This window comes from Lutra lutra, chromosome 4, assembly GCF_902655055.1.
Source record: "Lutra lutra chromosome 4, mLutLut1.2, whole genome shotgun sequence".
NCBI classification, from domain to species: domain Eukaryota; kingdom Metazoa; phylum Chordata; class Mammalia; order Carnivora; family Mustelidae; genus Lutra; species Lutra lutra.
Window position 1 is genome coordinate 104,959,922 of NC_062281.1, and position 12,762 is coordinate 104,972,683.

The following is a 12,762-nucleotide window of genomic DNA, read 5'->3' on the forward strand; positions in this document are numbered from 1 at the left end:
AACGGGGTCAAATCTGTACACTTCAGTTTCACCTTTAAGTTTTTGGACAACCTGATCTTGACCAACATTGCTAGGCTAGACCATTCTGCTGAATTTCCAGTCCCTACCTCAGACTTTGTCTCCTCAGCCTATCTTTAGTGCCTCATACTCTTATTTTTTTTCCCTGTCCTAATTTTTCCTAACCATCATTTAACACTTGTTCTCCATGTAGTTTTTGCTGAACCCCTTCTTGTGACATTGTTCTCTCTGGTTAATCTGTGAATTTCACTCATTCACTTTCTGTTTGCTGAGAAAGACACTAGGCAGCTGGATAGACCAACGAACAGAAAGCGCAAAGATCTCCACCTCTGTGGTCCTTAGTTTTGTATCAGATTTGATAGGGAATCCTGTCTTGTGGCATCTTTATGTAGTTTGTATTCAGTCATTGAATTCCTATAGTATTTTTTCCTTAGATGAATTGTAAATTTCCTAATGGTTGGTTATTTTATTTATTAAAGATTTATTAAGAGCACACATGTGGGGGGAGGGGAGAAAGAGGTAGAGGAGGAGCGATTCGCAAGTAGATGCCCTTCTGAGCATGGACTCCAACATAGAGCTCAATCCCAAGACCCTGAGATCACGACCTGAGCCAAAATCAAGAGTCAGACCCTTAACCGACTGAGCTGCCTAGGTGCTCCAATAGTTTGATATTTTAAAGCTTTTAATATTTTCTTTAATGTCTTATCTGATATTTAACACAGAGGAGGTTAATTTTTGGAGGGTTATCATGGTTTGAGTTTTAAAAATACAGCTTTAAAATCTAAGTATTACTTGCAGTATATTTGAAATAAGAGATTTCTACATCAAAAAAAAAAAAGATTTGTACATCTTTGTTTTGGGTACATGTTCTTTTTTAAGAACAGTAACTACACAGGCAGATTGCTTATAGTAATCAAGGTTTTTCATGGTAAAAAGTTGATTGCGGGTGAATGCCATACTTCTACCTGTGGTAAGTAGGACACAGTTGATGTCACTTGAACTTAAATGGAAGTCTTTTTTTTTTTTTTCATCTAACTTTTTTGTGCAAACACTCTGTCCCTTACCTCTCTAGCCCCCTTTTAATGTGATATCTGAGTCAACATTTAAAAAAATTTTTTTTTGAAGTTTTTTTTTTTATTTGATAGAGACACAGCAAGAGCGGAAACACAAGCAGGGGGAGTGGGAGAGGGAATAACCGTCTACCCACTGAGCAGGGAGCCTGATGCAGGGCTCCATCCCAGAATCCTAGATCACTACCGGAGCCAGAGGCAGACACTTTAACGACTGAGCCACCCAGGCGCCCCATCTGAATCAATATTTGAAAAAAAATAATTTAAATCAACAGGCAGTTCAGTCTTTATAGCTTTTGTTACTCTGAGAAATTATAGAAGCAATTGACGACTATTATTTGCTTGGTTCTGAAGCAAATAATTGCTTCTCTGACCTTGCAGACTAGGTTAAATGCTCCCCTCATTGATCTAGACTTCGATAGCGCGGTTTTGTTATTCTTCCTGTCATTGTAATTACTTGTATAATATCTGTCTTCTACTCTAAACCACAAGCTCCATGAGGTCAGGGACCCTTTCTATTTTCTGTTGACCCTCAGGACCTCAGGGCACAGAACACAATGAATCACCTAACATACAATGCATTAAATTTGACACTCCTTTAATAAGCCAAGACACATTGCATTCCTGTAATGTTAGGGACTGAGCAAGGCCCTGGGTTTGTACTGGAGAGCAAAACATAGCCCTTGTCTTCAGGGTACTCATCAACTAGCATAATGTGCTAAGTTCAGTTCTTACTTAATTAACATTTGTATACTGCCTAGAGCGTCCACATTTTTTTTTTCTTTGAACTTAAACCTCAAAATAACTCTATGAAGAAGTACTGTTTCCCTTTATAGGTGAGTGAACTGGGAAACAGAGATCCAGTAACTTAGGTTCACAAAGAGTTGGAACATGCCTCTGTCTGATCTTCAGGTGCTTTTCCTTTAATGTGTGCCATTAAAGCCGCTCCAGCCTGGTAAACCACGTGGCTGTGACAGTCACACGTGGTTTAAAATTATTGTTATTAACATTATTAATTAATATTTTTATTAATATTAATATTTTAATTAATATTAATATTATTAATAAATAATCAGAAATTACATCAGATTCTTCTGACTCATGTGTTTTTGGGTTTGCATTAAAAAGTGGGGCAAGGAATTAAGATCTGGAAGTAAGCCTGCTGCTGACTGAGGTTTTGCATCTCATTGAACTTTTTCTGGTCCATCTCTGCCTTTTTTTCCCTTTGAGACTCTTATTATTTTATGTGGTGATTTTTTTTTTAAGATTTTATTTATTTATTTGAGAGAGAGAGCATGAAAGGGGAGAAGGTCAGAGGGGGAAGCAGACTCCCCATGGAGCTGGGAGCCCAATGTGGGACTCGATCCCAGGACTCCAGGATCATGACCTGAGCCGAAAGGCAGTCACTTAACCAACTGAGCTACCCAGGCGCCCATGTGGTGATACTTTCGTGTGACTTTCAGAACTATCTAGTCTTCATTTTAGGCTTACTGGGTTGAGTTTAAAAAAACTTCTGTTGAGGGGCGCCTGGGTGGCTCAGTGGGTTAAGCCTCAGCCTTCAGCTCAGGTCATGATCTCAGGGTCCTGGGATTAGGCCCTGCATCAGGCCCTCTGCTCAGCAGGGAGCCTGCTTCCCCCTCTCTCTCTGCCTGCCTGTCTGCCTACTTGTCATCTCTGTCTGTAGAGTAAATAAATAAAATCTTAAAAAAAAAAAAAATCTCTGTTGGTACTTGGGTCTTCCATAGTTGGAGAATTTCTGCCTTTTTACCACTTACTTTTTTTAAGTTTTTTTTTTTTATTTATTTGCCAGAGATAGAGAGAGAGAGTACACACAAGCAGGCAGAGAGGCAGGCAGAGGCAGCGAGAGAAGGAGCCCGATGCGGGACTCGATTCCAGGACCCTGGGATCATGACCTGAGCCGAAGGCAGTGGCTTAACCAACTGAGCCACCCAGGCGTCCCACCACTTACTTTTAAGACCCTCTCTAATCAGACCCCCACAGATACAGTCTTACCTTTTTACTGTTAGGCTCCCTCTCCCAGCTGAGAAGTGTTCCATAAACTTTTTGTCAATTACAATTGAAAACCCTTCCCTTCTTTGAGTTTTTGAAGTCCTCCCTATAAGTTTGGCCCCTTAAACCAGTGCTGGCCTCTCTGTCTCACTGTTATTCCATGTGTACTGTTTTTTTGTTTTTGTTTTTTTTTTTTCCCCTCTAGTGAGGTTTTTTATATTTGGAGCCCGAAGAGCAAATCCTGTTTTTCTTTTGTCTCCCACAGTGTCTACCAGAGTGCTGGGCATATGACCATGCCTACTAATAAGTAAGCACTCAAATGTTGGTTGAAGTAACTTTAATTATAGCGTTTATACTTTCTAATTATATCTGAAAGCCTCAGTACTTTGCAAACATTAGGGCAAGCTAGAGAAAGATGGCTGGAGGAGACCGTCTTTTCTGTTGAAACAAGGACAAATCCTGTTAGCTTTGTGTATAAAGGGTTACAAAGCAGTTCATGCTCATTATTAGCTCATTTAATCCTCACAGTAATTTTATGGGGAAGACATCATTTAATCCTCACTGGGGGTGGTGGTGGTGATAGCTTTAGGACTCAAATAATTTGCCTGTGTAGCAGGTGGCTGGGGTTGGGATGCAAAGCTAGCTTGCATGACTCCAGTACACACAGGGGGGAACAGGAGTGACCTGGTTGCAAGCTCCAGAGGGCAGGGCCCAGAATGTTTACTGGGCACCACTGTTGCAAGATAAAACTGAGGTTCTGGTGTCAGCAGCCCTTTGAATCCTTCTAAGCATGCACTTCTGATCTGCCTGGCTCTGCTCATGCAATTAGGTTTTTCTCCTGCTGATAGAATAGCTAGCTGGCTAATTGGTAATGAAATTCTATGTTTTTCCTCCTCCTCCATCCTCTTCCTCCTCTAAATCAGTATCTACTTTGTGTATGTACATAAATAGATATTATACTCCAGATTGTGTAAAACAATCTGGAGTCTTAAAAATTATAGAGGAAAAAACCCTAGTTTTGATGATTATAAATTTTTTAAAACATTTTATTTATTTGACAGAGATCACAAATAGGCAGAGAGGAAGACAGAGAGAGAGAGAGAGAGAGAGTTGGGGGGGTTGGAGAAGTAGGCTCCCTGCTGAGCAGAGAGCCTGACGTGGGGCACATCCCAGGACCCTGAGATCATGACCTGAGCTGAAGGCAGAGGCTTAACCCACTGAACCACCCAGACACCCCATGATTGTAAATTTTTGTTAGTACTTCCTTTATTCTGCCATGGTTGAGGGTTACTGTGTTTAGGCTGGTGGATAACTGTGTTGATAGCATTGTGCTAGAAAACTCACGTGTCTTTATTCTGAGAATGAGACATTCTTCAGTGCATTCATACAGTACTCGAATGGTAAAAAGCCCTCATCTTTGGAATCTACTCTTGGAAATGTATGAATACCTTTAAGGCCAAATGCATTTTCTTTCTCTCTGTTGGTTGTCTGTATCTCTGGGTCTCTATCCCTTTTCCTTCCCTTTCTTTTTTCTTCCCTTCCCTTATGAATTGCATTCTTGCTGAAGAAGAGGAAAAACTTTTCTCTAGTTAACTGATTATAACTTGTAGCATTTAAGACTTCTATTGCCTCTGTGAATAACAGTGAAATTTAATTTTTGAATTAAAAAAAAAAAAAACTTAAGGGGCACCTGGGTGGCTCAGTGGGTTAAAGCCTCTGCCTTCGGCTCAGGTCGTGATCCCAGGGTTCTGGGATCGAGCCCTGCATCAGGCTCTCTGCTCAGCAGGGAGCCTGCTTCCCCCCTCTCTCTTTCTGCCTGCCTCTCTGCCTACTTGTGATCTCTGTCTGTCAAATAAATAAATAAAAATCTTAAAAAAAATAAAATAAAAATAAAAAAATTAAGATTAAAATTTAAAAATTTTTTAAATTTAATTTTTCTATTGTCTGGGCACAAGGAAATGCCAAAGGACCATGGGACTGAGCAGTTCACACTGAAGCTGACTGCATCTTCTGTATCAGCATTTTATGTCTGGCCTTCTGAGATTTCTCTAGGGGAACATTAGCTTGTGAAATTTATCTCAAATGTTTCCTTTGCTTTTGATTTGTACAATCAGATGTTAGAAGCATTTTAAAAATTATTAAAATTGAAAAACATTAAAAATAGACATTGAGGGGCGCCTGCGTGGCTCAGTGGATTAAGCCTCTGCCTTGGGCTCAGGTCATGATCTCAGGGTTCTGGGATCGAGTCACATGTCAGGCTCTCTGCTCAGCAGGGAGCCTGCTTCCCCTTTTCTCTGCCTGTGTCTCTGCCTACTTGTGATCTCTCTCTCTCTCTGTCAAATAAATAAATAAAATCTTAAAAAAATAGGCATTGATTTCTGTAGACAGTATGAACTCCATAAAAAGTCTTATGTTTGTGTTCTTGATGGGTTATAATCTATCGTGTTTAAAAAAACCTACAAGATTATAATCTATCGTGTTTAAAAAAACCTACAAGAGCAGAAGTCGTAATAGGTTCGCTTAGTGGTAAACATTAGATTCCACTCCTCATTTTAGCCCCAGAGAGAATTAACAAGAAAACCTTAATTGACTTACTTGATTCTAAGTATAATGCCACTGTACCAAGTGGTTTGGGTGCTTTGGAAAGTGTGGCTGAGGTTTTTCATGTAAGCTGAAGACAAGTAGTCGAGACCACCTTTTCACAAAGGAGTTTGACTAAGTTCCTGGGGGTTAACCAAGTTTGCAATTGCTGAGCATGAACTTGGTGCTTAGGAAGGGACCCTTTGGTATCCGTTTAGGTGTGGATCCAGATATCTAATCCTTGCCCTGGAGGAGCTAGTAGATATTTTAGAAAGATAAAATTTTAACATAGTAAGAAAAATAGATCATAAGTCTGTGGCGCTTAATGTTAGTGAGGTGAGACCAGACCAGAAGAAAGTAGTTGAGGTGGAACATTCAAGAAAACTGGCTGGGAAGCTGGTTCCCAGGCAGGAACACTTAACTGTTCTTTCTGTAGTTTGTGCCGGCAGGCCAGAGTTCTGTTTGTTCTCTATAAATGCCTCTTAATGTTCTTGGGATTTTATTTCCAAGACCCACTGAAAAATCAGGGGATAAGCCCTTGAGTTCCTGGTATGTTGGGAGAAAAAAAATTTCAGTAATATGAATTATTAAATATTAGTCACTGTCTGCCCTTGGTAGTATTGTCTTATGTATTTTTAAAACCTCAGATTGCTTGCCAGGAATCGAAACTTTCAAAAGCAATCATTTTATTTATTTATGTTTTTAATTGCATCTCTTTTTAAAACATCAGTCTGTCCTTGAGGTTATTTCTGTGTCAGATGATTTTAGGAAACATGTGCTTTTTTAGAAAATAATAGTTTTAGGTATATTTTTGGTGTGTTCCACAAATTTCATAAAGCTTTCACTCTTCATAGGAAAATAATGAAAACAAAACAAAGTCCTTGGCAGTTATCTTCTTGTAAAGTCCCAAATTGTTGAGTCCCTGTCCGGCTGCCTCATCTTACTACCTATCACGGCATTGGAGATTTCTTAACATACATATTTGCCTAAACTAGTGCTGTGTGTGATAAATTTATAGCATTTGTTTCTAGATTGAGGAACAGAGGAATCTAAAGGACTTGTCCAGTTGTATATGCTAAACTTGTTAAGTGTTGAAGCTCAGGCTGATAAAAGATTTTATTTTATCCCTTCCTTGATATTAGACTCAGTTGGTTGACTATTTATCATGGCACTTGTTCCATTCTCCCTTGGCCAATCTAACGGTTAATTCTCACCTGGATAATAATAGGGTCACATTTCTTGTGCTAGCAGCTATCTCTGTGGTGGCCTGTTATTCTCAGATTCTTGTAATAGAACATCTTCTTTTCAAAATATGAGGAATCCTAGTGTACCCTGAAATTATTGGATTTACATTTTATTTATTGCAATCATTTTCAAGATTTAAAACTATTTAAGCAGTTTTCAGAGAGGTTAATACCACTGGTATAATATGTTCAGAATCTGTTTGCCCGGATTAGTGTTCCTGGGAGGCATAGCATTTTTATTCCATTAGAAATTTCTACCTAGGTGACCCACTGTAATCTAGAGGTTTCTTCCCCCAGCCCCTGGGTTGAACTCTGTTTTCTTTTGTCTGGAAGTTACTTACATTAAGCTTATGTGTTATATGTAGCTCACAGGAAAGATAAAACAAACTAAGGGATATAATCCACAGATAGAGATCCTATTAACATTAATAGGACTACTGGTAACTTTTGTCCAATTTATACTTTTTATTTTCAAAAAAAAAATTTTTTTTAATTTTTAAACTTTTATTTATTTGACAGACACAGTGAGAGAGGGAACACAAGCAGAGGCAGAGGGCAAGGGAGAAGCAGACTTCCCGCTGAGCAGGGAGCCTAACACCGGGCTTGATCCCAGGACCCTGGGATCATGACCTGAGCTGAAGGCAGATGCTTAATGGCTAAGCCACCCAGAGGCCCCTTTTTTCAAAGTTTTATATGCTTAACTCATAATTCCTTTATAATCAGAAAAATCTGTTAGAAGCCTCTAACTATAATGGATTCTGATAAATTCTACTTACATGTGTTACTGTCATGTTAGAGAATTGGGGAGAAGAAGAGCATCTGCTGTATTTTCAGGACAATAAGCAGTTGAACGATGTATTTGGTGGTGTGGAATAGTCTGAATCTGCCTAACAATTTCATGGTACTCGAGCCCTACTCTTGAAAAGCTGAAATGCTAAAACTGTCAAACTTGGGATGCAAACCTTATATTCTTTAGTATTGCATATGTTTAAATTTATTGTGATTAAAGACAATATACTGAATTGATTTTGTTTGTTTGTTTGTTTGTTTTCCCCAGCATCAGGGTCAGTACTCTGTGACCTTCAGTCATTGTCCTTCTGCTTTTTGCTTGCTGTCAGATGTCACTGTAGCAGTAGTAATCTGGAGCTTTTAGTTTTGTAGCTTAGAGAAAACACATGGAGTATAACACTCTATGTAGATTTACTAAGTTCTGACTGATGGTGTGAACACTTCCTTCTTAATGTGAAGTGTGTATGGTTGCCTTCCTCAGGATCCGGGAGAGGGAGCTTTGTGATTTATGCCCCTTTAAGTGTTTTAGTAACTAACCACCCAGGGAGGATATATATATATATATATATTTTTCTTAACTGTATATGCAAAGACTTAGACTGGGTGTAGGTAAGGCTTTGGATCTGAATTCCATTAACACCACTTAATGGCTGTGTAATCTTGGGCATTCCACTTAGTCTCTGCAAGCTCTTTTCATTATCTATGAAATGGGGATGATCATGCTTTCATCATGGAGTTGTGCATATTACATCATCTGTGTAATGTGCTTAGCATAGTCCCTACACGTAGTAATTGATCAGTAAATGTTATCAGTAGTAATAATTGTGGATTTAATTAATTGGGTCTTGATTAATTCCTGCCAATTCTTACTTTCATTGTTCAAATAATCCTCAATTGATTTGGAACATGAAGCTTATCAAGCTTGAAATTTGAAGACTGTTTATGGAATACTTACTGTATATATTTTTTCCACTGATGGTAAAGATTGCTCACCCTCCTGTAAAGAAGTTATAATCAGACAATGTCTATACATGACTTTGAAAGGAATGGTTGCAAACCACCTAGAAGAGCTCTGTTAAGTTAAAACTCTGGTCTGTGATTGTATAGTCTTGATAATCTGTTTAAAGCAGCAAGAAAAGTGAGATTACACCATGACTTTTCAGGAAATTCTCCATTTTTAAATAAAAATTTCAGTGAATTTTCATACTTCACTGTATGTTATGAAAATGGAATTTGTCACTAATTTGTCCCTCTTGGATTAATATAGGTCCAACAGGTTATGTAATTTATCTTTGATAATGGAAATATTAAGGGCTGAAAAAAATCATGACTAATTTTTTTTTCTAGTCTCTGTCTACCATTATTTAACTTCTACCATTATTTAACTTCTGTTGCATTTATTTATATTTATTTATTTATTTATTAAATATTTTATTTATTTATTTGACAGAGAGAGATCACAAGTAGGTAGAGAGGCAGAGAGAGAAAAAGGAAGCAGGCTCTCTGCGGAGCAGAGAGCCCGATGCGGGGCTCAATTCCAGGACCCTGGGATCATGACCTGAGCTGAAGGCAGAGGCTTTAACCCACTGAGCCACCCAGGCACCCCACTTTTGTTGCATTTAAAATCTTTTAGTGGAATTAGGAAATAATAGCTGTTATAGTCTGTTGATGGAAATGCTCTTATAATGTTTTATTTATGTGACATTTGCCTTTGGAGTAGCTGGAAGCAGATGTGAAGCATTACTCAATTACTTATTTTTTTGTTAACCATTTGGAGAATAGTTTTCTTGTGTTAGATGTCCTTGGACAGGCTCTTTTGGCTAAGTCTTGGAAATCAAAGTGAACAGGATAATACAACCTCTCTGAAAAAAATTTTTAAGGTGTTGCTCAGTGAAAAGTTAGTAAAAATAACTGCAATATATGAATTAGTCTGAGAAGTAATTGTTTTGATAGCAAGTGATTATTTCTTTTAGCCCTTATTAGTGATACCAGTTTGTGAAAGCTTTTTCCTGATTTCTCTTAAGAGTGTGGGGCACCTGGGTGGCACAGTGGGTTAACCCTCATGATGTCAGTGTCCTGGGATCGAGTCCCACATCGGGCTCTCTGCTCAGCGGGGAGCCTGCTTCCCTTTTTCTCTCTCTCTCTCTGCCTGCCTCTCCATCTGCTTGTGATCTCTCTCTGTCAAATAAATAAAATCTTTAAAAAAAAGTGTGCCGTGCATAATTTAAACTCTGAAAGTGGCTGGAGTCATTTATACAAATATCAGTTGTCATATTTGCGTATAGCAAGTATTTGTTATTTTGCTGAGGTATGTAGGGAAATTCCTCCTTATACTAAATAATTTCAGAGTATGTTTTTAGGTGGGTAGAGGGGGAGTCTCCCAGTTGGAGTACATGAACAAAGGCAGCCCATGTTCCTTAATAAGCCAGAAGATACAAGCAAGAAGAAAAAGGTCATTTATATATCTTACCTACTAGAAATGATTGTTTCCTTTTTGGATAAAAGTGGGAAGCAGAAACCACTGTTTTAGCAGGGGGAGGTTTAATGTAGGGATTTTACAGGGAGTGAAAATTGACAATAACTGATACTAATTTGAGGAATTTGAGAATTGCTGGAATCACAGGAAGTTGCCCTCTATGGCTTAGCCACCTGCAACCCCAACGTGGATGATTGTTAGCTAGGAGCATTATCCAGAAGCCACACATGCCAGTCTAACATGTGTCCCTACTTCTACCTGCTACTGTTGGAGCAGTTTATGGCTGCTTATATCCAGCCTTTTACCTTTCACAGGAGTACCTCTTGTCAACAGCCTAACCCAAAACCTCCTGACAAGGGACGCCTGGGTGGCTCAGTTGGTTAAGCAGCTGCCTTCGGCTCAGGTCATGATCCCAGCGTCCTGGGATCGAGTCCCACATCGGGCTCCTTGCTTGGCAGGGAGCCTGCTTCTCCCTCTGCCTCTGCCTGCCACTCTGTCTGCCTGTGTTCACTCTCGCTTCTCTCTCTATGACAAATAAATAAATAAAATCTTTAAAAAAAAAAAAAACAAAAAAAACCTCCTGACAAGGAAGCTGGGAAATGGAGCTTCCAAAGTAATACACACTGATATCCATCCATGCATCCCATTGGATAGGATTTGTTATAAAAGAATAAAGAGGGATTTTAAACATAATGTTGCTTTCAAATATGGCTATAATGAATACACTGAAGTTAAAATTTGGCCATAATTCTCTACAATTACTATATATATTTGGGGATCCCTGTAGAGTAAGAAGAGTTTAACTGAGAAAATGTTTTCAAATGTAATTAAACTTTCATGAATGCTAATTTAAATAATTATCATTACATCCCATAACATTTATGACATTTAAGGTAAAAATTTATTAACTTGAATTTGGAAATTTTCTTTTAATAATTTCGGGACACTCCCCCTCCCCAGCCTCCCAGGACTGCTATTTTCTATAGGCCCCATGCACATCTTACTGGCCCTGGTCGTTGTGTCCCTGGTTCCTAACAGCATGACCCTCTCCGTATTTCAAGGGCAAAGATAGGGAGTGGGATATGGTGGTTAAGAATAAAATTAAATGGAAGATAGCTATGAAGTTAAAGATTATGCTCTAAAACTTTATAGTCTTATTAATCTATTTTGAGCAGCAATGAAAATGAAACTGCAAATCCGATAGCGAGGTTTCAGATCTCAGCGTCGTTCTTAAAGCAACATGATCTTGGGCCAGTTGATTAGTTCCCTTATCTGTAAAATAAGAAAAATATGATCTTTCTTATAGTTACTATGAATATCTATTCAGGCGATTCAACATAAAGCACATAGTGAGCTCTCAACAAAGGTCAACTAAGTAGGTAGAGGTGTGATTTCTAATTTGTGCTCACTGCATCTTTTGGGGTGCATTCTGTACACCGCATTGTGCTGGACCAAGGAAGTGGGTCCAGTTTTGCCCTTTTGCTGCCCTGGAGGGATGGGAATGGGCAGAGTCTCCAGGAGAGACTGTCTAGTGTGGGAATCTCTAGTTGTTTGGATGATAATGATATCTTTCCTTTTTATGGACTGCATTTGAAGTAGGAATTCACAAAAGTGTTTTACAAATGTTCATTATATAGAGAGAATGCCGGTAAATTCTAACAGTGTATTTTCTTGGTTGAGAACTATACAGACATTTTTACCTCATTCCTTTGATGAAATGATGGAGTCCTGAAGCTGTGTGTGTGTGTGTGTGTGTGCGTGTGTGTGTGTGAGAGAGAGAGAGAGAGACAGACAGACAGACAGACAGATGAGAGGGTATTGCTACCATCACAGCCTGCTGTTTGCTAATTTGAGTGTTAGGAAAGGAAATGGTATGTATAAGCTGTCAAGGGGAAGATATTTTAGGTGAGGAAAGAAATCACATAATATCCTTGAGTAGTAAAGCATAATGCTGGTATAAAAACTAATAGTGCTTCTCTGTCCTCGCAATAGAATAAGAAAAATTACTTTTCAATTGCAGCTAAATTGATTTAAGCTTCAAATGAGGAAATGGTTAAAGTTGACTGTCAGGAGTAAACTCGGATATCTCAGATGGTATTTGGTTTAAATGGCATTAACCGTAAAATAAGTAGCTGTTAGTTTTGAATAGGCCTGCCCAGAAGTAGAAAGTAGTGGTGATAGTTGCCTTTATTTTTTTTTTTAAAGATTTTATTTATTTATTTGGCAGACAGAGATCACAAGTAGGCAGAAAGGCAGGCAGAGAGAGAGGAGGAAGCAGGCTCCCTGCTGAGCAGAAAGCCCGATGCGGGCTCGATCCCAGGACCCTGGGATCATGACCTGAGCCGAAGGCAGAGGCTTTAACCCACTGAGCCACCCATGTGCCCCAGTTGCCTTTATTTTTTTCAATTATTTTTTAAAGTTTTATTTAGAGAGAATGGGGTCTCTGGCTTGTCATGTGGGCTTTGATAGGTAAATCAGATTTTGCACAAATAAGAAGCCTTAAATGCACATCTCCTGTGTTTTGTTAAAGTGATATGTAGGATGTTTGTCATTTAAATAGCAGTTTTAAATTCTG

General features: G+C 38.8%; 1 protein-coding gene across 3 annotated transcripts in view; it reads left to right on the forward strand.

Moving 5' to 3' along the window:
• The window catches only part of VAV3 (vav guanine nucleotide exchange factor 3), a 373,454-nt gene that overhangs the window by 39,692 nt on the left and 321,000 nt on the right, over positions 1–12,762 (forward strand). The window contains exon 1 of one of the 3 annotated variants that reach the window (XM_047724318.1): positions 10,089–10,163. The exons of the other annotated variants lie outside the window; for them this stretch is intronic. Within the exon in view, the coding sequence (XP_047580274.1) occupies positions 10,122–10,163 (42 nt within the window). The 5' untranslated portion in view covers positions 10,089–10,121. Of the gene's footprint in view, positions 1–10,088; positions 10,164–12,762 lie in introns of those variants that run through there. 3 annotated transcript variants of the gene reach the window in all.